The sequence below is a fragment of the Apium graveolens genome, chromosome 3, assembly GCF_009905375.1.
Source record: "Apium graveolens cultivar Ventura chromosome 3, ASM990537v1, whole genome shotgun sequence".
NCBI lineage: Eukaryota > Viridiplantae > Streptophyta > Magnoliopsida > Apiales > Apiaceae > Apium > Apium graveolens.
This window is the reverse complement of record NC_133649.1, coordinates 374,068-400,813: the sequence shown is the minus strand read 5'-3', so window position 1 is coordinate 400,813 and position 26,746 is coordinate 374,068. Positions and strand designations below refer to the sequence as shown.

The 26,746-nt window shown below is 33.6% G+C and overlaps 2 protein-coding genes across 2 annotated transcripts; both read right to left on the bottom strand.

Moving 5' to 3' along the window:
* Positions 1-1,479: 1,479 nt before the first annotated feature.
* Positions 1,480-1,973, bottom strand: LOC141711218 (pentatricopeptide repeat-containing protein At5g16860-like). Its single transcript, XM_074513627.1, has 2 exons — positions 1,870-1,973; positions 1,480-1,822 (listed from the first exon to the last, which is right to left on the bottom strand). Exons 1-2 carry the CDS (start codon positions 1,971-1,973, stop codon positions 1,480-1,482), a joined length of 447 nt encoding a protein of 148 aa, XP_074369728.1.
* A 23,337-nt stretch (positions 1,974-25,310) lies between these two features.
* On the bottom strand, positions 25,311-25,982 carry LOC141711217 (NAC domain-containing protein JA2-like). Its single transcript, XM_074513626.1, has one exon. The coding sequence runs from the start codon at positions 25,980-25,982 to the stop codon at positions 25,311-25,313; it is 672 nt and encodes a 223-aa protein (XP_074369727.1).
* Between the last annotated feature and the right edge of the window lie 764 nt (positions 25,983-26,746).

Genomic DNA, 26,746 nt, shown 5'->3' with positions numbered 1-26,746 from the left:
TGGTCCAAGATGAATTATAATTTGGTTCTAAATTTGATTTAAGATTCATCTGAAATTGCTCTTGGTCATATTACTTACATCGAAGATTTTGGTGTATTCAATAGTTAGGTTGTGCATTTTCTAAAACTTATTTCAAACTAGTTCACTAACTTACGGTTGCGACAGTATCATTGAGAGATCCTATGAGCAACTATGAGCAACTGCATATACAACTCAAATAAATCTCAAATTCAACTAGAAACCTTAACTGCAACTACATTTGTAACTCAAAGAAATCCGAAATTCAACTACTGGTGCAACTCATATAAATACGAAACTATAAACCCATTATTCAACTGCAAATACAACTCAAAGAAATCTCAACTAGATACCTCAATTACATTTGCAACTCAAAGAAACCTCAAATGCAACACATTTAATATTATGTTGTTATAAAAAGCAACATACAATATTGTTTGTAACTTTTTATGAAACTACTTATGCAATCCTAAATATAACATGTTTAATGCAACCTTATATACATGTTTGAAACCTAGAATTCAACAACATATGCAACTATAAAAATTACAAGATTATTAATATCTAATATAACCATTATGTAACTCTAAATGTAATCTCACCATAACTGTAAATTAACCTTATAGATATAATTTAAACCTAGATTTCAACCACCTATGCAACTTTAAAAATTAAAAATTTATCTAATACATAAATTATGTAACTTTAGATGTAACCGCAAATGTTACAATCTTACTCAAGTTTCTAAAACCCAATTATGGAATTGGTGAACCTCTAAACAATTACTCAAATGTTATTGTGATCAGTGTTGAGATACTTGGGATATGTATAATCAGACATAAAAATAGCATTGATGAAAAAAACATAAATTAAAGATGCTAACTAATTGCTCTGACGAGGCCATTGTTTATGATTTTGATGATGGTCATTATCATAGGTACTTTAACTAATCCCTCTTTGTGTGCTTACTTATCAGTTACCACATTGCATATCATTTTATTGTTTTAATACTTGGAACAATCAACTACTAATTATGGTTTTACCTATTTGACACTCTTGTTCATGGGAGATTACTGTATCAGAATCTAAAACGTGACCCTCTTCTAAGGAATCTTTTACATAGCATAACTTGTTATTGTGATCAGTGTTGAGATACTTGGCATAAACTGAAGTATCTCTTATCCAAAGGTTAACTTAAAGATGAAGGTTGTATTTGCAACCATACCTACAACTGCTAGCAACCATATATGCAACCACAAATGCAAATTTGAAAAAATATGTTGAAAATTACATTTAGTTGCAAAATAAGTTGCAAGTGGTTGCAAATGACAAAAAATAAGTGCGCCTGCAGGGCCAATACTAATATCACAAAAGTAACCATGAAATTAACTAAAAGTAGAGCAAAAATCGCCTAAACGCAACCAAAATCCATCCTTTCCAATCTTCCTATTCCACTTCCCGTCAATACCAAACCTCTTCTCCACTTTTTATCATCTCAAACATGCTCAAAGCATCTTCAAACCTCCTAACCTGAAAATACCCAGTAATCATTACATTCCAAAAAACAGCATCTGTCACCTTTATCCTCTCAGTCACTTTACTCACATCATCCATCAACTCACACTTTGCATTCATATCCACAATAGCATTCCCCACAAACACATCCTGAGAAAGCCCACTCCGAAGCGCATACCCGTGAACCTCCTTCCCTCTCCTCCACACTTTCTCAACCCCACAAGCAGGAAGAACATTAACAAGACTAACCGCATCCACCCTCACACCAAACTCCCCCTTCTCCCCACCTCTCAAACAACCTCAACGCACCGTTAACATCCCCCACTCTACACGTACACAGCCACAATCGAATTCCACGAAACAACATCCTCAACCCCTATATGACACATTTCATCAAATACCTTCCGCGCATCCCTCAAAACCCCACTCTTAAAATACATCATCGTAAGCACATTACAAACAAACACATTACACTCCACAAACCCTTTCTTAACCACAACCCCATGAACACAAAATCCCAAAACCCATCCCCCTAATCTTTAAGTCTGCACATAAATCACTAGGAACAAGGTTGAGCTGATTGAATTGTGAATTACGAGAATCAACAAACTAGAATAGTTCAGAATTTAATTGAGAACAAGTTGAATATAAGAACCTGTATGTATATTTGTGTGTGTGGAGAGAGAGAGCACCAGAGAGAGAACACGAGTGAGAGAGAGAACATGAGAGAGAAAAACAGAGTGGGGACATGATCATTATAGTTGCTGCAGTAACATAGTGTTTTGCAAGTATTCATTGTAATTTTGTTGTATTTATCTGTCCCAGGAAGACATGACAATGCGTTTCCAACCGCCTCCAAGGCGACCGCCTCCAAGGCGACGGCCCACCAGAGGAAGTGGACCTGAGACTAATTCTTCAGGAAATTCTTAAGCTAGCTTTTACATCCTCAGTATAAGTTTCTTGTTCTTTTGTTGTTGGATTAATAGTGATGTTAAGGATTCTATGTAATGATGTCTCTGCCAATGTAATTGATGTGCTTGCTTTATTTTGAATTATGTGCAGCACTGTTAATTTCTGGGATGAATGTATTCATGTTCCACCATGCTATTGACTGCATATAATATTTCCATGACTCCATGTCTCACACTACTTTTCGGAATATTTTGATCTGTGGACTGTGGATTAGAGAGATCATGGAATTTATAGCAATCTCTAGCAAAAACATGCCCAAACAAATACGCGTTTCCAAAGGCATCCAATTTTTCTGATCTCCCACCAGGCACCAACTTAGTGTCAGTAGTGTACAGTCATAGAGCCACTATCAATACATCAGGCCCAGAAGGCCTGAAACGTGTATACATATGCGTTCATGTGCTATGGCGGATCCACCTTTAAAGTTTGGAGGTCGTAGAATTTTGTGAAAAAATCGGTGATGGTACGGTTAAACCTCACTTTTAGACTCTCTAATTCTTCACTTTTTGTAGCATTACGCACAATTACCGATAATTTGAGATTTTTAAATTGTCTTTAACATTGTGAACTCTGTCATGTTGTATTAGTAGAAAAAGTTCTTAAATTTATATAACATTATCGAATTTGTAGGCAATATATAGGGAAATCTACTTCAGTGAGCAAACCTAGAGAACCAACCTAGAGAACCAGGATCTCATCCATTAGGTTTTAAAAGATTAGATCGTTCACATTTAAATTATTGCCTTGACAAAAGTTTTCAACTTGAAACATGATAGAGTTATTAAATGAAAGCAGAGTAGTAGATATACTGAATCAAGAGATTACATGAAATTTAAGATGAAAATTATCTAAACAGGTAGAAATATGAAACTGCAAAAGCTAAATGAAAGTTTAAATAACACCACAAATTACAACAATGTTGGAATAGAAAACCTAAAAGTATTGCAAAAGCAAAAAACTCCTAATGTAGGGAAAAGATACTGCACTACTTAAGAGAACCCTAAACAAACATTGTTTTGTGTTAGTTGGTTCCCTTGTTTTACTTTCTGTTTGTCTAATTCACTTCATCGAGCTTCTCTGCATGTAGTCGTCGAAATCTTCCCCTGGTAATGAAGCAAAAAGCGATACTAGTGATTCGAGCTCACCTTCGTCCATCAATGGAATAGTCGCTGATGATTGATTGTTCCCGTTTGCAGTGCCAGGTTGATAATCGGGCACAGGAACATTGTGGATAACTCCTTCTGCAAACGGGATTGGTTGATCAGTCTCACCAGGAAGCATCGGAATATTAGGATTATTCTGATTTATAACATGTTGAGTTAACAAGACAAAAAAAAACAAAACAAAGAAAATCAATTAAATTGTGTAATTAATGGTAGCGTATGCGTGATTGTCAAAGAATGGTGATGATTTGCTATGATCAAAGACCAAGTACATTAGGAGATGTGCGAGATGGAGCAATGGACAGATTGCAGGGGCCAAAGGGGTTACCATCACTGCCATTACCTTTAGAATCGAAGAAGGTATGTGCTTTCAGTTACGCAAAAAAGGCAACGTGTTTAGTGGATGGGTGTTTGGAAGACCTCAATAAGTGCAGGGAGTACCATAGGCGCCACAGGGTTTGCGAGGGTCACTCAAAGATCCCTGTTCTGATAAGTAAAGGCAGAGAGCAAAGGTACTGCCAGCAATGCAGCAGGTGAGGCTTTCTGAGTATGAATCAAGCCATATCTCTGCTCCGGTGTCAGTTCTTTTATGATATCTTTCATTCTATTTTGTTCAAAACACGTGGATTGTTTCAATTAGTTCTCTACTAATTATAATAACATGTGGATGAATGCTAGAGAGGATATATAGGTTGCACGTTATCTTGCTATAATCTTAAACTTTTCTCTGGAATAGAAGTAATGCCAATAATTATGAAAATATTAACACGAGATGGATCTTCCAAAGAACAAGGCTGCTCGCAACTTTTAACTACAAAAACCAGTAAAACTAATCAAAAATGCCTAAATATGCATCCCTTGTATACTCTAATCAGGTCTTACTTTCTTCATTCGCTCATTTATTTTCTGTTAGTGTTCGGTTCTAACTGTGTTCCCTATTAGCCTAGCAATGAACACCACACTCGACATAATCACTAATAACCGAGTTTTACTTTATCAACTGCTGCAGATTCCATTCTCTTGGGAGTTTGATGATGTGAAGAGAAGTTGCAGAAAACGTCTTGTTTGTCACAACCGCCATCGACGAAAACCTCAACCAGAATCATTGTACATGAGGTCCAGACTTTATCACCTTCTGCAAATAAAATATTCGCCTCATAGTGAAAAAGAAAATTGGGTTTGAGAGTTATTAAATGAAAGCAGAGTAGTAGATATACTGAATCAAGAGATTACATGAAATTTAAGATGAAAATTATCTAAACAAGTAGAAATATGAAACTGCAAAAGCTAAATGAAAGTTTAAATAACACCACCAATTACAACAATGTTGGAATAGAAAACCTAAAAGTATTTCAAAAGCAAAAAACTCCTAGGCTTAATGACCTTTTGACCCCTAAAGTATTCAGCCTCAAAAGTATGAATTCATACATTTTAACCCCTGTAGTATTAGGTATCGTTCCTTTTAGCCATTTTCGGAGATAAAACGACATATCGGCCAATATCGGAGGGTAAAAACGTCTTTTACTAAGAAAAAATGTTAAAATGTATGAAGACCGATAATATAGAGGTCAAAGGATATGACTACATCCTACCCAGAAAACTAAATAGTGGGATCAAACGAATGCATATTAGTCCTAATGCCATTCTTTTGGTCGTTTACCTGAGAAAAAGTATATGCACTATAACTACGCCAAGAATGTCATTTGTATACGACAATCATCGCTACATTCGGTGAATATAAGTTCTACATCGGCTTTATTCTTTCTGCAATTCTTCCTTCTCCTAAAGTGGGCTGCTGCTACACATTTGCATACCTTAATCTGCTTGTATTGTGTTGATGATTAGTATTAAACAGTGCTTATACAGAACAAGGGGAATCTTTTCTTTGACAAAGTAAAGGCATTGTTTTCACTTTTCATCATTGCATAGGTGTGAATAGTTGTAATTAGTTAAAGCGTCGACTTGTTGAAGAGAAATTCATAATAACGCAGTATTATCCTTATTTTTGTAGGGAGCTTGTTTTCGAGTCAGAACTCAGAAGTCAGAACTTCATGAAATCTAAAGCACATACAGGAGTACCATGATCAAATGATTGTGCTGTTTCGACTTTAATGGAACCGTAGATTAAATTTTTAATCGATGTTTTGGCAGTTCTTTATTACTCATAACCTTACGGATAAAAACACTTACCCCTACAATGCCTTTATACTACTATGTAACTAATTCTGTTCAACGAGTCTGAACTCAGAACCTTTTGTAGCCGAAACGAGTTGAATTTAGTTGGAAACAGATAGGTAGGAATTTCAGTGCTGTATGCTTTTGAAATGCAGAGAGAAAGGAAAGGATATGGTCCTAATTATTCCTAAAGAGCATCTAATACAAGCTCTAGACAAGCAGACTTGTGAAATGCAGAATGTAAGAAAAGCACTACCCTCCAAAGAGAAACCGTGTAAACCTTACATGGAAAATCCTTTTTATACTTTGCCTCCTTCAATGGAGGAAAGTAAATCAAACAAGATCGGGTCACATACTTTTAGCTCTCAGTCATTTAGAAATTCTCTTGAGACAACATTTGTCAAGAATAGAGGTTATCCAGATAAAATCAATCTCTTGATAAAAGTTTGAAATAATGCCCCTGAAGAGACAATATACTTCACAAAAGAAAGTAGCAAACCTAATGCAAAGTGTGGGGGAATAACTCTTGCAAGCCTTCGCAAAGATTAGATTGTTCGCATTTAAATTGTTGCCTTGCTGATGTCCTTGACAAAAGCTTTCAACTTGAAACAGGATAGAGTTATTAAATGAAAGCAGAGTAGTAGATATACCGAATCAAGAGATTACATGAAATTTAAGATGAAAATTATGTAAACAGGTAGAAATATGAAACTGCAAAAGCTAAATGAAAGTTTAAATAACACCACCAATTACAACAATGTTGGAATAGAAAACCTAAAAGTATTTTAAAGCAAAAAACTCCTAATGTAGGAAAAAGATACTGCACTACTTAAGAGAACCCTAAACAAACATTGTTTTGTGTAGTTGGTTCCCTTGTTTTACTTTCTTGTTTGTCAAATTCACTTCATCGAGCTTCTCTGCATGTAGTCGTCGAAATCTTCCCCTGGTAATGAAGCAAAAAGCGAAACTAGTGATTCGAGCTCACCTTCATCCATCAATGGAATAGTCGCTGATGATTGATTGTTCCCGATTACAGTCTCAGGTTGATAATCCGGTGCAGGAACATTGTGGATAACTCCTTCTGCAACCGGGATTGGTTGATCAGTCTCTCCAGGAAGCATTAAAATATTAGGATTATTCTGATTGATAACATGTTGAGGATTTGCTGCTTGCGAATAATTGCTGTCATCGACAATCCAAGGCTCGTGATCAATGTTGGGAAGTACTCCTTGCTGATCAACAGGTAGTATCTGATTAAATTCTCCCATGGGCATTGAAAAATCAGTATCAATCCAAGGGCCGTGATCGATGTTGGGAACTCCTTGTGCAACTGGTAGTATCTGATTAACTTCACCCCCAGGCATCGAAGAATAAGTATCAATCCAAGGCTCATGATCAAGGTAGGGAACTCCTTCTGCAACAGGTAGTATCTGATCAAATTCACCCATAGGCATTGTAAAATCAATATCATCAATCCAAGACTCGTCATCAATGTTGGGAACTCCTTCTGCAACAGGTAGTATCTGATTAAATTCACCCATAGGCATTGAAAAATCAGCATCGAACCAAGGCTCGTGATCAGTGTTGGGAACTCCTTGTGCAACCGGGACTATCTGATTAACTTCGCCCACATGCATCGGAGAATAAGTATCAATAATGTTGGGAACTCGTTGTGAATCTGTTAGTATCTGATTAACTTCGCCCATAAGCACTGAAGAATCAGTATCATATTGATTAGATGATTCCAGTAGATTAACAGAGTACTCGCTGGCATTATCATCACCTCGCTTAATAATCTCGCATATCGCATAGTCTTGAACTGATTCTGGTAAACCAAGTTTTTTCGAAAATTTATCATCCAGAGTATACTCATACATGCACCACTTATCATCACTCTCACCATTACTACTCACCTTCTTGTCGATTTTGTACGTAAAAGCTCCTCTGCTTCCAAGAACCTCATTACTCTTCTTGTCCTTAATCTTTTTATTACTCTGACCAACCCAAGTGCCACGACCAGCTCTCCTCGAAACACGCTTACCGTTCTTGGACAACTTAGTGAACACGTAAATAGTCTTCTTCTTGCCGGATGATGCTGACTGCCAGAAGAGATCATCGTCTCTGAAAACTTCGCATTGCGTCGAGGCTCCGTAAACATCAGCTTGTTTGATGATACGATCGCAGGGGAGTGGTTGTTTTTGGATCATAGGGATGAGATATTGGAGCAAGACTTCGTGTGGTGAAGGCGCAAAGCGAAACCCTACCTTTAATCCTTCGCAAATGTCACATTCCTCTCTGTCCATCGTGAGTCTGTGACAATTCTCTAATGTTGTTAATGATTCAAAATTATTAATGTTTATATAGTACGTGAGCTGGGTTTATGGGCTGGGTTTAAGAACTTCTATTTGGATTCTTATTTAATTTAATACAATTTGTTTATTTGTAATAAATCTTAGTTATTCCGCTGTTAGTCCTAGTGTCGTTCCTAGTGCCGTTGGTATAATATCACATGTGCCAAGTAAGCAACTACATGGAAAGTTGTTTACTTTTCTTAATTTCTCCGACAATAAATTAGGTGTGTTAACTATTATAGACTGACATTAATATTAACTATTAAATAAATTATTAATTAATGTTAAAATAAGAAAGAATACATACTTAGACAAAAAAATAAAGAAACACATACTTCAATAAAAAAAGAAAAAAAATACTTATGCAATGAGTCGTAATATCAAATTTTAAATCAATTTTTATTTTATGCTCAATTGATGCTACTTGTAAATAATACTTTCTTTTTTCATATAAAATTAAAAATCTTATAATTTTTTACAAAAACAAAATATAGGGAAAATCTTATTAATTAATGTTAAATTGAATAAAAATTATATGAACGACATCTTATAATATTAAATTTAGTTACAATTAATTCAATTTTTTTCGGAAAAGCCTTATTGACAAGTAAATTATTTTTCCCAAAACTTAAAAACTCATAAACTAAATTATTGGTATAAATAATTTTGTCTACGAAACAATTTTTAACAAGTTCTTGTTTAGCGAGTTCATTCCTCACGTCTTATTCTTTTGGATAAAATCGGTACACTGTCATAACTAATAAAAATTTACAAAAAGATCTAAGTGTCCATATTAAATCGGTGCACTGTCATAACTAATAAAAATTTGGATAAAATCCCCCTTATATATATTTATATAAGAATATAATTCGATAGTTTTATTTAAATATATATTACTTTGAAAAGAAATATTTCAAATTGAAACATATAGTATTATTGTTATTTTTATGTGTGTTTACAAAATATAATTATTTTTTAATTAAACGATAATTTTATCCTGGTTCAAAAGTATGTGAATCATAATTAATTTAATTTTAAATAATTTTATCCTCAGACCCATTATATGATCAAATTCTACTAATAATATTTAATTTGATTTTAATTTAGTTTAAACCCAGATAAATATAGACTTTTGTTTAAATTGGTTGAATTTTATTTTGATTTTAATTTTATTTTACCGCGGATGGGTTGTATAATTTTTTAGTCCGATGAATAGTTTAAGTTATTTTGTTTTAACCTGGTGCTATTATTTCGATTGACGGAATACAGTCTTTTTTCAATATTCGACACGCATTTTAAAGTGAATATAAAGTATAATTTTATTATTTATTTTTGAGTTTTTTATTAAACTTTAAACAACAAATTTTTATTCGGAACAAAAAAAAGTTTTAAAAACTGTTTACGGATCTATAATTTAAACGAGTCTTAAAATGTGTGTCAAGCCCCCATCCTCCAATATATAATACTAGGGGGGACATAATGAGTATAATTTTTTAGCTAAGTAGTCATTATTTTATTTTAAACCGAAATCCATTGCACCGACTAAATTTAAGAAGTTATATTTAGTTTGTTTTAAATTTATTTTAATCACGTCCAATAGTATAATTTTGTTTTATTCAGAATAAATAACATATATTATTTTGTCTTATTCCAATGTCATTACACCGATGAACGAACTGTCTCTATTTAAGTTTTGAGAAAATATAATGAATAACATAAATAAAAAAAACAATCCCGTATATTATATAAACTCAAGTATTATATAAACTCAAATAAGTACCGACTAACCGACTACCAAATTTTTAATATTTTGCCATGCAATGCACGAATATTTTACTCTTTATTTAACAATTGTTCATTAATTTAAAATAGTAAAAAAATTATATTAAATTTTAAACAAACAAAAAAATTACTAAGTTTCATTTGATTTTATTTCGGCTCTATCTTGAGTTTTGTACATCAGATTTTTACGATTTACAGCTCATGCGAATCTCACGAATTAATGTTTAATTCAGTGATGGTTTATAAATTTTGTTCAACAAATATGATCTAGAATTTGAAGAAAATAGTAATTACGAATTTTGCATTATTATTATATTCGGTTTAGAATACCTACTTATTTTTTGTTTTAATCATTGAAAGGGTAGGATATTCTATTTAATATAAAATACCTACTTATCATTGGTTATAAAATATTCATTTATTTTAAATCTAACGGTCATGATCAATTTTTTTAAAGATATAACGATCCATAATAAACTGATAGTAAATGGACAATAACTATCAAAAACCTCGATAAGATCCATTTTATGCATATCATATAATAAGGACCTTTGTTTTACATTATTATACATTCTTTTTGTCGGATATACATTATTATCCATGATTCTAAAGATTCCCGATTTTATCGATTAATTCTCAAAAAGGCACGATACCGATTCGATTTTTGAAATCCGATTAATCTTTATGTATTTTTCTTAATCGGTAATATAGAATTTTAATTAAACATAAATAATTATAATTATATAATATGATAAATGTGTATTAACTTATAAATTACTACTAAAATAAGGATATTAAAACTAAATATAATTTAAAATATAAAGTGCATATGATTAATCCCAAATCTCCGATAAATTCTAATCGGTACCTCGACCGATATCTTTCGATTCCCGAATTTTATAACATTGATATTATATTAGTTTTGCAACAATGTAGTTTAGTGACAATTTTTAAGAGATATTTTGTTAGATATTTTTGAATAAATACTTTTTAATAAAAATAAATTTCTTATATATTTTTTTCAATTATAATATTAAATATTTTCTTATTAATAATTTTTATATTAATATTTCAGTTTCATATCTTGAGCTTTTAATCATATTTATATATTAATTTAATAGCCCATATAAATAATATACGTTTTTATTGTTTTTGTTCAAATATTGTGTGGAAGATACTTGAGTTGTTGAGTAGAAGAGATTTACAAATCATATTTTGATATGTTCATATAGACTTCTCTTTCTTTCATTTTCCTGTTTTTAATTATATTTTAGGGGATTTTTCATAAATATACTAAAAAAAGAAAAGTTTTGCAAAAATAATTACAGTTTTTAAAAGTATTTGCAAATCTACGTTAATAAACAATATATATTGCACAAATACGACAACAATACAAGAAGATAAAAAATTAGAAAATTGGACTTCCTCCGTACACTTCGTTCCACAATTTCTTCATCATCAACAATCTGCAACTTTCTTTTTCGTCGACAAACATCATTGATTCTTTCGATTATGTACATATTCATAGAAGACAAACATAAAAATCAATTGACATTTTATCTGTACTTCATCATTGATATCGAAAGTCAAACTATTTCTTCAAATTTATTCAAATCGTAAAAAGGTAACTTCTAATTACTGATTTTATATGAAAATTGTAGATATACTTGTTTTGTATTATGAAAGGATTATGAAGTTTATTGTTGAGTTTGAGCAATTGATTATTTTAGTTGTATAAGAGGTTTTTGATTTTCAATATGATTGAGCTATTAAGTTGCATAAATTTGAATAATATGTAACAAATTTCTTTAATTAGATTATGTTTTTAAGTGTCTAAGCTAAATGGTGTTTCATTTTAGCTTCTTTTTTTGTTGCGATTGATGTGTCTAGAAAAGTAGTTATTCAGTTCTTAAATAAGTTGCATAATTTTAAAAAGAAAGTGTAAAAGTAATTCATTAATTTATGGTTGCGAAAGGATCATCTAGATGCCCTTGTAATTTACGAGGTTCAGGTTTCAATTTTATTGTTAAAGGATTTGTGAATTCAGTCGTTAGGTTGCACAATTTTGAATAGTTAACTAGAACTATTTTATTGGTTTATGTTTTTAAAAATTACATCGAGAGGTTCTTGCAATTTAGGAAGTTCAGGTTGCAACAATCTTGTCAAAACATTTGTGTACTCAGTCACTAGGTTGCGAACTTTGCAATAATTAACTTAAACTATTGTATTAGTTATGGTTGAGGAAAATCGAGAGCTCCTTTAAGTTTAGGAGGATCGGTTTGCAATGATCTTGTCATTTATCAAAGCATTTGTGCAATCAGTTATAAGTTGTATAACTTTAAAAAAATTATTCCAAAATAGGAATTAATTAGTACTTGCAAAAATTACATGGAGATCCATTTTATGAAGTTTAGGTTGCAGTAAAAGTTTTTAAGCATGTAATGTATTTATTGGCTACATTTTGATACTTTTTAAAAATAAGTCAAATTGGTGCATTAGTTGATGCTTAAAACACCTCATCTAGATGTACTTTAATTTAAGGAATTACATGCAGCAATACATGTTGAACAATGTGATGAATTTGTTTATGTCCGAAAAATACATGGTTTACCTCGTTTTTCAATTTATGACTTTGCTAATGCAATTGATTCTGGAAAAATGTTCTGTATTTAGTTGCATATATTTTTAAAAAGCCTAGATGTTATTTTTTTCCTGCATTTTAGCAGTTTGTGATTGCAATTGATATCTTCAACTATGTTATATATGAATTGATAAATTCCTATAAATTATGTCACCTAACATGTTCTTTGGTTGTGCAATTTTCATTGTTAGGCATGTTCTCCTTTCACAATTTTTGACGATCTTTAATGGCTATTCTATAAAGAGCACAAGTAGGGAAACAGACTTCAACAAATACCCTTTGTGAATAATAATTGAAAACTCGGTTACGGAACTATCATCTACCATCTTTAATAGTGAAAGGATAACAAATATTGACGTGTTGAAATTCAAATATAATGGGTTATACCATCAAACGCAACAGATGATATCAGTGATGAAGTAAATACCATAATGATTGGAGATTAAGTAGATTACGCGGACCTAGTTTTCTTAGAAATACTACAAATACCAATTGAAAAACAGTAGAAGAAGATATTATACATCACAAGAAAGACGAGGTGATCATTGACAAACACCATCGAGATTTATCAAAATTTCAGATTTATGAAGCCAAGGAAACACCAATTGGCATAAAATAGTTGTTTCATGTTGTATAACACAAATTCAGTTTTGGCTTCATTTTTATTTGAATAAGAAATATGATTAAAAGGTTTATGAAAGCATTTGTACTATACCATCTTGTGATAGTTCTACATATTGAACTCTTTATGCAACCTTATGTACATGATTCAACTCTCAATGCAACCACAAAAGCAACATTGCATATAATATTTGTGACATTATTTATGCAACCACTTATGTAACTCTCAATGCAACCTCTCCATACACTCTAAGTCTAATAAAAAAGCATGCATGATAAACAACCTAATGTGATAGATTTTGATATTAAACATATTATACAACCTTATACACATGATATTCATCCTAGATTGCAACCACATATGAAATTACAAAATATTTAAAATTTAATATGTAAACATATTATGAAACTCAATGTTTAGCATAAAATGTTTGGATTGTAGGGTTTAGGGTTAAATTATAAATTATAAAATCGTTGTATGTTATATTACAGTCTTATAAAAGTTTCTAAAACCCAGTACGGAATTATTGAACTCTAAATATTACAAAATTATTAAATTAGGGTCCAAGATTAAATTATAATTTGGTTCTAAATTTGATTTAAGATTTATCTGAAATTGCTCTTGGTCATATTACTTACATCGAAGATTTTGGTGTATTCAATAGTTAGGTTGTGCATTTTCTAAAACTTATTTCAAACTAGTTCACTAGTTTACGGTTGCGACAATATCATTGAGAGATCCTATGAGCAACTATGAGCAACTGCATATACAACTCAAATAAATCTCAAATTCAACTAGAAACCTTAACTGCAACTACATTTGTAACTCAAAGAAATCCAAAATTCAACTACTGGTGCAACTCATATAAATACGAAACTATAAACCCATTATTCAACTACAAATACAACTCAAAGAAATCTCAACTAGATACCTCTATTACATTTGCAACTCAAAGAAACCTCAAATGCAACACATTTAATATTATGTTGTTATAAAAAGCAACATACAATATTGTTTGTAACTTTTTATGAAACTACTTATGCAATCCTAAATATAACATGTTTAATGCAACCTTATATACATGTTTGAAACCTAGAATTCAACAACATATGCAACTATAAAAATTACAAGATTATTAATATCTAATATAACCATTATGTAACTCTAAATGTAATCTTACCATAACTGTAAATTAACCTTATAGAAATAATTTAAACCTAGATTTCAACCACATATGCAACTTTAAAAATTAAAAATTTATCTAATACATAAAATATGTAACTTTAGATGTAACCGCAAATGTTACAGTCTTACTCACGTTTCTAAAACCCAATTATGGAATTGGTGAACCTCTAAACAATTACTCAAATGTTAGTGTGATCAGTGTTGAGATACTTGGGGTATGTATGATCAGACATAAAAATAGCATTGATGAGAAAAGCATAACTTAAAGATGCTAACTAATTGCTCTGACGAGGCCATTGGTTATGATTTTGATGATGATCATTATCATAGGTACTTTAAGTAATCCCTCTTTGTGTGCTTACTTATTAGTTTCCACATTGCATATCATTTTATTATTTTAATACTTGGAAGAATCAACTACTAATTATGGTTTTACCTATTTGACACTTTTGTTCATGGGAGATTACTGTATCAGAATCTAAAACGTGACCCTCTTCTAAGGAATCTTTTACATAGCATAACTTGTTATTGTGATCAGTGTTGAGATACTTGGCATAAACTGAAGTATGTCTTATCCAAAGGTTAACTTAAAGATGAAGGTTGTATTTGCAACCATACCTACCACTGCTAGCAACCATATATGCAACCACAAATGCAAATTTGAAAAAATATGTTGAAAATAACATTTAGTTGCAAAATAAGTTGCAAGTGGTTGCAAATGACGAAAAATAAGTGTGCCTGCAGGGCCAATACTAATATCACAAAAGTAACCATGAAATTAACTAAAATCAGAGCAAAAATCGCCTAAACGCAACCAAAATCCATCCTCTCCAATCTTGATATTCCACTTCCCGTCAATACCAAACCTCTTCTCCACTTTTATCATCTCAAACAAGCTCAAAGCATCTTCAAACCTCCCAACCTGAAAATACCCAGTAACCATTGCAGTCCAAGAAACAACATCCATCACCTTCATCCTCTCAGTCACTTTACTCACTTCATCCATCAACTCACACTTTGCATTCATATCCACAATAGCATATGAGGTTTAATTGTCACAAATTGACCTTCTCCCAAACAAAACAAAAATATGGTTACAGGAGTCGGTTAATGTGTGCTAACCTCCTCAATCCCGGGATGGAACCAGGGGAGGCTAAAACTCGACTAACCTCGTAAATAAATTGAATTATTTTTTTAATCTCGACTATCTTGAAATTTTAATTGTTTCCTTACACTTATGTATTTTGTCACAAATATTTTAAGATTCTAGTTCGATCACTGTAATTTTGTTGTATTTATCTGTCCTCGAATTTATACAGGAAGACATGACAATACGTTTCCGACCGCCTCCGAGGCGACCGCCCACCAGAGGAAGTGGACCTGAGACTAATTCTTCAGGGAATTCTTAAGCTAGCTTTTACATCCTCAGTATAAGTTTCTTGTTCTTTTGTTGTTGGATTAACAGTGATGTTAAGGATTCTATGTAATGATGTCTCTGCCAATGTAATTGATGTGCTTGCTTTATTTTGAATTATGTGCAGCACTGTTAATTTCTGGGATGAATGTATTCATGTTCCACCATGCTATTGACTGCACATAATATTTCCATGACTCCATGCCTCACACTACTTTTCGGAAAATTTTGATCTGTGTACTGTGGATTAGAGAGATCATGGAATTTATAGCAATCTCTAGCCAAAACATGCCCAAACAAATACACGTTTCCAAAGGCATCCAATTTTCCAATTCTGATCTCCCACCAGGCACCAACTTAGTGTCAGTAGTGTACAGCCATAGAGCCACTATCAATACATCAGGCCCAGAAGGCCTGAAACGTGTATACATATGCGTTCATGCGCTATGGCGGATCCATCTTTAACATTTGGAGGTCGTAGAATTTTGTGAAAAAATCGGTGATGGTACGGTTAAATCTCACTTTTAGACTCTCTAATTCTTCACTTTTTGTAGCATTACGCTCAATTACCGAAAATTTGAGATTTTTAAATTGTCTTTAACATTGTGAACTCTGTCATGTTGTATCAGTAGAAAAAGTTCTTAAATTTATATAACATTATCGAATTTGTAGGCAATATATAGGGAAATCTACTTCAGTGAGCAAACCTAGAGAACCATGATCTCATCCATTAGGTTTTAAAAGATTAGATCGTTCACATTTAAATTGTTGCCTTGACAAAAGTTTTCAACTTGAAACATGATAGAGTTATTAAATTAAAGCAGAGTAGTAGATATACTGAATCAAGAGATTACATGCAATTTAAGATGAAAATTATCTAAACAGGTAGAAATATGAAACTGCAAAAGCTAAATGAAAGTTTAAATAACACCACAAATTACAACAATGTTGGAATAGAAAACCTAAAAGTATTTCAAAAGCAAAAAACTCCTAATGTAGGAAAAAGATACTGCACTACTTAAGAGAACCCTAAACAAACATTGTTTTGTGTAGTTGGTTCCCTTGTTTTACTTTCTTGTTTGTCAAATTCACTTCATCGAGCTTCTCTACATGTAGTCGTTGAAATCTTCCCCTGGTAATGAAGCAAAAAGCGATACTAGTGATTCGAGCTCACCTTCGTCCATCAATGGAATAGTCGCTGATGATTGATTGTTCCTGTTTGCAGTGCCAGGTTGATAATCGGGCACAGGAACATTGTGGATAACTCCTTCTGCAAACGGGATTGGTTGATAAGTCTCACCAGGAAGCATTGGAATATTAGGATTATTCTGATTTATAACTTGTTGAGTTAACAAGACAAAAAAAAACAAAACAAAGAAAATCAATTAAAGTGTGTAATTAATGGTAGCGTATGCGTGATTGTCAAAGAATGGTGATGATTTGCTATGATCAAAGACCAAGTACATTAGGAGATGTGCGAGATGGAGCAATGGACAGATTGCAGGGGCCAAAGGGGTTACCATCACTGCCATTACCTTTAGAATCGAAGAAGGTATGTGCTTTCAGTTACGCAAAAAAGGCAATGTGTTTAGTGGATGGGTGTTTGGAAGACCTCAATAAGTGCAGGGAGTACCATAGGCGCCACAGGGTTTGCGAGGGTCACTCAAAGATCCCTGTTCTGATAAGTAAAGGCAGAGAGCAAAGGTACTGCCAGCAATGCAGCAGGTGAGGCTTTCTGAGTATGAATCAAGCCATATCTCTGCTCCGGTGTCAGTTCTTTTATGATATCTTTCATTCTATTTTGTTCAAAACACGTGGATTGTTTCAATTAGTTCTCTACTAATTATAATAACATGTGGATGAATGCTAGAGAGGATATATAGGTTGCACGTTATCTTGCTATAATCTTAAACTTTTCTCTGGAATAGATGTAATGCCTATAATTATGAAAATACTAACACGAGATGGATCTTCCAAAGAACAAGGCTGCTCGCAACTTTTAACTACAAAAACCAGTAAAACTAATCAAAATTGCCTAAATATGCATCCCTTCTATACTCTTATCAGGTCTTACTTTCTTCATTCGCTCATTTATTTTCTGTTAGTGTTCGGTTCTAACTGTGTTCCCTATTAGCCTAGCAATGAACACCACACTCGACATAATCACTAATAACCGAGTTTTACTTTATCAACTGCTGCAGATTCCATTCTCTTGGGAGTTTGATGATGTGAAGAGAAGTTGCAGAAAACGTCTTGTTTGTCACAACCGCCATCGACGAAAACCTCAACCAGAATCATTGTACATGAAGTCCAGACTTTATCACCTTCTGCAAATAAAATATTCGCCTCATAGTGAAAAAGAAAATTGGGTTTGAGAGTTATTAAATGAAAGCAGAGTAGTAGATATACTGAATCAAGAGATTACATGAAATTTAAGATGAAAATTATGTAAACAGGTAGAAATATGAAACTGCAAAAGCTATATGAAAGTTTAAATAACACCACCAATTACAACAATGTTGGAATAGAAAACCTAAAAGTATTTCAAAAGCAAAAAACTCCTAGGCTTAATGACCTTTTGACCCCTAAAGTATTCAGCCTCAAAAGTATGAAGTCATACATTTTAACCCCTGTAGTATTAGGTATCGTTCCTTTTAGCCATTTTCGGAGATAAAACGACATATCGGCCAATATCGGAGGGTAAAAACGTCTTTTACTAAGAAAAAATGTTAAAAGGTATGAAGACCGATACTATAGAGGTCAAAGGATATGACTACATCCTACCCAAAAAACTAAATAGTGGGATCAAACCAATGCATATTAGTCCTAATGCCATTCTTTTGGCCGTTTACCTGAGAAAAAGTATATGCACTATAACTACGCCAAGAATGTCATTTGTATACGACAATCATCGCTACATTCGTTGAATATAAGTTCTACATCGGCTTTATTCTTTCTGCAATTCTTCCTTCTCCTAAAGTGGGCTGCTGCTACACATTTGAATACCTTAATCTGCTTGTATTGTGTTGTTGATTAGTATTAAACAGTGCTTATACAGAACAAGGGGAATGTTTTCTTTGACAAAGTAGAGGCATTGTTTTCACTTTTCATCATTGCATAGGTGTGAATTGTTGTAATTAGTTAAAGCGTCGACTTGTTGAAGAGAAATTCATAATAACGCAGTATTATCCTTATTTTTGTAGGGAGCTTGTTTTCGAGTCAGAACTCAGAAGTCAGAACTTCATGAAATCTAAAGCACATACAGGAGTACCATGATCAAATGATTGTGCTGTTTCGACTTTAATGGAACCGTAGATTAAATTTTTAATCGATGTTTTGGCAGTTCTTTATTTCTCATGACCTTACTGATAAAAACACTTACCCCTACAATGCCTTTATACTACTATGTAACTAATTTTGTTCAACGAGTCTGAACTCAGAACCTTCTGTAGCCGAAACGAGTTGAACTTAGTTGGAAACAGATAGGTAGGAATTTCAGTGCTGTATGCTTTTGAAATGCAGAGAGAAAGGAAAGGATATGGTCCTAATTATTCCTAAAGAGCATCTAATACAAGCTCTAGACAAGCAGACTTGTGAAATGCAGAATGTAAGAAAAGCACTACCCTCCAAAGAGAAACCGTGTAAACCTTACATGGAAAATCCTTTTTATACTTTGCCTCCTTCAATGGAGGAAAGTAAATCAAACAAGATCGGGTCACATACTTTTAGCTCTCAGTCATTTAGAAATTCTCTTGAGACAACATTTGTCAAGAATAGAGGTTATCCAGATAAAATCAATCTCTTGATAAAAGTTTGAAATAATGCCCCTGAAGAGACAATATACTTCACAAAAGAAAGTAGCAAACCTAATGCAAAGTGTGGGGGAATAACTCTTGCAAGCCTTCGCAAAGATTAGATTGTTCGCATTTAAATTGTTGCCTTGCTGATGTCCTTGACAAAAGCTTTCAACTTGAAACAGGATAGAGTTATTAAATGAAAGCAGAGTAGTAGATATACCGAATCAAGAGATTACATGAAATTTAAGATGAAAATTATGTAAACAGGTAGAAATATGAAACTGCAAAAGCTAAATGAAAGTTTAAATAACACCACCAATTACAACAATGTTGGAATAGAAAACCTAAAAGTATTTCAAAAGCAAAAAACTCCTAATGTAGGAAAAAGATACTGCACTACTTAAGAGAACCCTAAACAAACATTGTTTTGTGTAATTGGTTCCCTTGTTTTACTTTCTTGTTTGTCAAATTCACTTCATCGAGCTTCTCTGCATGTAGTCGTCGAAATCTTCCCCTGGTAATGAAGCAAAAAGCGAAACTAGTGATTCGAGCTCACCTTCATCCATCAATGGAATAGTCGCTGATGATTGATTGTTCCCGATTACAGTCTCAGGTTGATAATCCGGTGCAGGAACATTGTGGATAACTCCTTCTGCAACCGGGATTGGTTGATCAGTCTCTCCAGGAAGCATTAAAATATTAGGATTATTCTGATTGATAACATGTTGAGGATTTGCTGGTTGCGAATAATTTCTGTCATCGACAATCCAAGGCTCGTAATCAATGTTGGGAAGTACTCCTTGCTGATCAACAGGTAGTATCTGATTAAATTCTCCCATGGGCATTGAAAAATCAGTATCAATCCAAGGGCCGTGATCGATGTTGGGAACTCCTTGTGCAACTGGTAGTATCTGATTAACTTCACCCCCAGGCATCGAAGAATAAGTATCAATCCAAGGCTCATGATCAAGGTAGGGAACTCCTTCTGCAACAGGTAGTATCTGATCAAATTCACCCATAGGCATTGTAAAATCAATATCATCAATCCAAGACTCGTCATCAATGTTGGGAACTCCTTCTGCAACAGGTAGTATCTGATTAAATTCACCCATAGGCATTGAAAAATCAGCATCGAACCAAGGCTCGTGATCAGTGTTGGGAACTCCTTGTGCAACCGGGACTATCTGATTAACTTCGCCCACATGCATCGGAGAATAAGTATCAATAATGTTGGGAACTCGTTGTGAATCTGTTAGTATCTGATTATGTAGGATATTAAAAAAGTTATAGACTAGTGTATAAGAGAAAACATGATCATGAAATGCTTGAATAATTTTATTGATAAAGATAGGCTTATTTATACTGCATAACAGCAGCATTATTGCAGAAAATTATGCTCAACTAATACATTAAAAACAGCAAACAATCAGCAGAATATTCATGGTCCTTAATTATAGCATAATTGATTTTGACTCCTGATTTTCAGCTTCAAGAGTCATATCAATTAACACTCCTCCTTGACTCTGGAGCTGCAAACACCAAGCTTATGCCTCAAGATTTCATATCTACTTTTTGAAAGAGCCTTTGTGAGAATGTCAGCAGTCTGATTTTCTGAACTGCAGTGAATCAGTTGCACTTCCCCTTCACTCTGGACTTCTCTTAAGAAATAAAACTTAATTTTGAAATGTTTTGTCTTGTCATGAAATACTGGCTTATCAGCAATTGAAATTGCAGATTGGTTGTCCACAAATATAATTGTGCCTTCTTGTTGATTCATGTGTAAGTCCATCATGAGTTTCCTTAACCATAAGGCCTGATTTGCAGCAGCAACAGCGGCTATAAACTCTGCTTCAGCTGTGGATTGAGCAGTTATTTCTTGCTTTTTTGAACTCCAAGAGAACATTCCAGAACCAAAGCTAAAACAATAACCTAATGTGCTTTTCATATCATCTTCACATCCAGCTAAGTCGCTATCAGCATAACCATGGAGTCTAAAATTCTCAACTTTGCTAAACTTTACTCCATAATCAATTGTACCTTTAACATATCGTAAAATTCTTTTTCCTGCTTGAAAATGAATTTCACTAGCACAATGCATATATCTTGAGAGGATACTTACAGCATTCATAATATCTGGTCTAGTTATCGTCAGATACATCAAGCATCCAATTAAACTTCTGTAAAGTCCTTCATCAGTTTTAGGAGCACCATCTTTTTCACAAAACTTTTCTTTGTTATTCATTGGGGTTGTAGTAGGCTTGCATTCATCCATGTTAAACTTTTTGAGAATTTCCTTGGCGTATTTCTTTTGACATATGAAAATCTCATTAGTATTTTGCTGCACTTCCATGCCAAGAAAAAAAGTCATTTTTCCGAGATCTGTCATCTCGAACGCAGCCTTCATTTCTTCTTTAAAGTTGTCAATCTGCTTCAAATTGCTGCCTGTTACAAGTAAATCATCAACGTATAACGATACAACAAGAATTTCAAAATCTGATTTCTTGACATAAAGTGTGGCTTCACTTAGACTCTTAACAAAGCCCAAGCTTAACAAATGAGTGTCAATTCTGCTGTACCATGTCCTTGGTGCTTGTCTACAGCCGTATAAAGCTTTTATCAGTCGATATACCTTGTCCTCTTGTCCTTTACAAACAAACCCTTCTGGTTGCTCGACGAAAATTTCTTCCTCTAACACACCATTCAAAAACGCTGATTTGACGTCCATTTGGTGTACTGTCCAACCCTTTTGTGCAGCGAGAGCTAACAACATTCTTATAGTTTCCATCCTCGCAACCGGAGCAAATGTTTCTGAAAAATCCACCCCATAAATCTGAGCATACCCCTTAACAACAAGTCTTGCCTTGTACTTGTTTATAGAACCATCAGGATTGAACTTGGTTCTATAAACCCACTTGACGCCTATAGCTTTCTTGTGTTTAGGCCTATCCACCAATTCCCATGTCTGATTTTTTTCAATCATTTTCAGCTCCTCCTTCATTGCATCTATCCACTTCTGATCAGTTGCAGCTGCTTCGTACTCTGCAGGTTCCATCAAGGCAACATTGCATTTTTGATAAATTTCTGAAAGTAGCCTGGTACCTTTAACAGGTTCATCATCCACATTTTCGTTTTCTTCTTGAATCTCAACCTGCTTTTCATTTTCCCACTTCCAGCTTTCTGACTCAAGAAAATAAACATCTCTGCTGGTGACAATTTTGTTGCTTTGTGGTTGGTAGATCCTGTAGGCATTTGAGGTGTAACCCACAAATATTCCAACATCTGATTTCTTGTCCAATTTGTCTCTTTTAACTTGAGGAATATGAGAGAAACATAAGCAACCAAATGTTTTCAAATTAAGCAACTTGGGTTTGAATTTATACCATACTTCAAACGGAGTCATCTTACTCAAAGCTTTTGTTGGCAGTCTGTTTAGTAAAAAAAACCGCTGTATTCGCAGCCTCAGCCCAAAATTTCTTTGGCAATCCTTTGTCGTGAAGTAAACACCTTGCCATCTCCATAATTGTCCGATTTTTTCTTTCCACGACTCCGTTCTGTTGAGGAGTGTAAGGTGCTGTCAACTGATGCTCAATGCCTGCATCTCTACAAAACTTGTTAAATTTTTCAGAGGTATATTCAGTACCATTATCGGATCTAATCATTATAATTTTGCTGCTAGTTTGAGTCTCAACCCAAGCTTTGAAAGTAGCAAAGATATCGGCAACTTCAGATTTTTGTTTCATGAAATAAATCCAACACATTCTCGAGTAATCATCTATAAATGCAATATAGTACTTACTACCATTTAATGATGGTGTACTCATTGGTCCTGCCACATCTGTGTGTATCAATTGCAGCTTCTCTGTGGCCCTCCAAGCACTATTTTGCTGAAAAGGAAGTCTACTTTGCTTTCCATACTGACATGCAACACATTTAGGTGGTTCCTCTCCTAGTGCAGGCAATCCTCTCGCCATATTGTTCTTTTCCATAAAGAGTATAGCTGCATGATGAAAGTGCCCCAATCTTTTGTGCCATAACATTGTGTTATCCTCTTTGTGTACAAAAGCCTCCTCTTCATGTACATCAGTCTGTTCTAGTTTTGTCAAATCCAAGGCGAAAGTTTTCCCTTTCATTTGAGCTTTGAATATATCTACACCTTTTGCATCTTTAATAACGCATTGATTGTCATCAAATAACACCTTGTAACCTTTTTCTGTCAACTGAGAAACACTTAAGAGGTTTTGATCAATATCAGGAACATACAAGACATCAGAAATTAATTTCAAACCTGTATTACATTGAATTTCAACAGTTCCTTTGCCTTTTACTGCAATATATGCTCCATTCCCAACTCTGACCTTAGAAACAATAGCCTCGTTAAGATCTTTAAAGAGTTCCCGATCATATGTCATGTGGTTTGTACAACCACTATCTATAAGCCATCTTTTTGTAGAATTATGAGCAGAAAAACATGATGCTACAAACAACTGCTCTTCATCCTGATATTGATTTTCAGCAGTCTTAGCTTCCACTTGCTGTGACTTACAAATCTTTTCCATGTGTCCCAGCTGACCGCATTTGTGGCATTTTACATCTGGTCTCCACCAACATCTGTTTGGAGGATGATTAGTTTTTTTGCAGTAAGAGCAAGGTGGAAAAACTTGAGCGTTGTTATTTTGATTGCTTTCAATGCTTGCAAAACCACCAGGTTTGTTCTTATTCTGCCAGTTTCTGTTTTTACCACCATCTTTGCTGAATGATTTGGCTTGATAAGCACCTTCCACAGTTCCTTCTTGCCTCATGAGTCTCCTTTGTTCTTGTGCTTTTAATGCATTCAGCAACTCAGCCAACGTAATGGTTGATAGATCTTTAGAGTTTTCCAATGCTGAAATCGTAACCTCAAACTTCTCGGGAAGTGTGACAAGTATCTTTTGAACAATTCTAGAGTCTGGAAAATCAGTACCAAGGAGTTTAACTTTGTTAGCAATTCCAAGAAGTCTATCAGAATATACCTTGATTGTTTCTGATTCTCTCATTCTTTGCATCTCAAATTCTCTGACCAGATTCAGCACTTGCATTCCTTTAATTCTTTCATCTCCTTCGTATTCGCTTTTGAGAAAATTCCAGATTTCAAATGAGGTCTTCATTGTCATAATCCTTGTGAATATATCTGATGAGACAGCAGAAAACAAAACAGCCCTTGCCTTTGATTTTTTTGTCTTCCTTTCCTTATGATGCTTCATCTGAGCCATGGTTGGATTATTAGCTAAAGCAGGAAGTTCATAATCCTCTTCAACCGGTTCCCATAGATCATTTGCCTCCAGATATGCTTCCATTCTAGCTGCCCAAATATGATAGTTTTCACCATCAAACGTAGGTGGTGTAATGCTGTTAAAGTGCTCAGAATCCATCAGGTTTATTTTTGTGTGTATGTGTTTGAGGGCTGGTCTTTAATCTCACAGGTCCCTTGAGATTAAAGCTCTGATACCACAATGTAGGATATTAAAAAAGTTATAGACTAGTGTATAAGAGAAAACATGATCATGAAATGCTTGAATAATTTTATTGATAAAGATAGGCTTATTTATACTGCATAACAGCAGCATTATTGCAGAAAATTATGCTCAACTAATACATTAAAAACAGCAAACAATCAGCAGAATATTCATGGTCCTTAATTATAGCATAATTGATTTTGACTCCTGATTTTCAGCTTCAAGAGTCATATCAATTAACAGATTAACTTCGCCCATAAGCACTGAAGAATCAGTATCATATTGATTAGATGATTCCAGTAGATTAACAGAGTACTCGCTGGCATTATCATCACCTCGCTTAATAATCTCGCATATCGCATAGTCTTGAACTGATTCTGGTAAACCAAGTTTTTTCGAAAATTTATCATCCAGAGTATACTCATACATGCACCACTTATCACCACTCTCACCATTACTACTCACCTTCTTGTCGATTTTGTACGTAAAAGCTCCTCTGCTTCCAAGAACCTCATTACTCTTCTTGTCCTTAATCATTTTATTACTCTGACCAACCCAAGTGCCACGACCAGCTCTCCTCGAAACACGCTTACCGTTCTTGGACAACTTAGTGAACACGTAAATAGTCTTCTTCTTGCCGGATGATGCTGACTGCCAGAAGAGATCATCGTCTCTGAAAACTTCGCATTGCGTCGAGGCTCCGTAAACATCAGCTTGTTTGATGATACGATCGCAGGGGAGTGGTTGTTTTTGGATCATAGGGATGAGATATTGGAGCAAGACTTCGTGTGGTGAAGGCGCAAAGCGAAACCCTACCTTTAGTCCTTCGCAAATGTCACATTCCTCTCTGTCCATCGTGAGTCTGTGACAATTCTCTAATGTTGTTAATGATTCAAAATTATTAATGTTTATATAGTACGTGAGCTGGGTTTATGGGCTGGGTTTAAGAACTTCTATTTGGATTCTAATTTAATTTAATACAATTTGTTTATTTGTAATAAATCTTAGTTATTCGGTTGTTAGTCCTAGTGTCTTCCTAGCGCCGTTGGTATAATATCACCTGTGCCAAGTAAGCAACTACATGGAAAGTTGTTTACTTTTCTTAATTTCTCCGACAATAAATTAGGTGTGTTAACTATTATAGACTGACATTAATATTAACTATTAAATAAATTATTAATTAATGTTAAAATAAGAAAGAATACATACTTAGACAAAAAAATAAAGAAACACATACTTCAATAAAAAAAGAAAAAAAAATACTTATGCAATGAGTCGTAATATCAAATTTTAGATCAACTTTTATTTTATGCTCAATTGATGCTACTTGTAAATAGTACTTTCCTTTTTTCATATAAAATTAAAAATCTTATAATTTTTTACAAAAACAAAATATAGGGAAAATCTTATTAATTAATGTTAAATTGAATAAAAATTATATGAACGACATCTTATAATATTAAATTTAGTTACAATTAATTCATTTTATCAGGAAAAGCCTTATTGACAAGTAAATTATTTTTCCCAAAACTTAAAAACTGATAATCTAAATTATTGGTATAAATAATTTTGTCTACGAAACAATTTTTAACAAGTTCTTGTTTAGCGAGTTCATTCCT

What these genes read in the sequence shown, in the direction of transcription:
- LOC141711218 (XM_074513627.1), bottom strand. Translation starts at nt 1,973, where the DNA reads ATGTATTTTAAGAGTGGGGTTTTGAGGGATGCGCGGAAGGTATTTGAT. An exon ending in TGGAATTCGATTGTGGCTGT is followed by an intron (nt 1,823 to 1,869) that starts GTACGTGTAGAG and finishes AGGTTGTTTGAG; the next exon opens with AGGTGGGGAGAAGGGGGAGT.
- LOC141711217 (XM_074513626.1), bottom strand. Translation starts at nt 25,982, where the DNA reads ATGGACAGAGAGGAATGTGACATTTGCGAAGGACTAAAGGTAGGGTTT.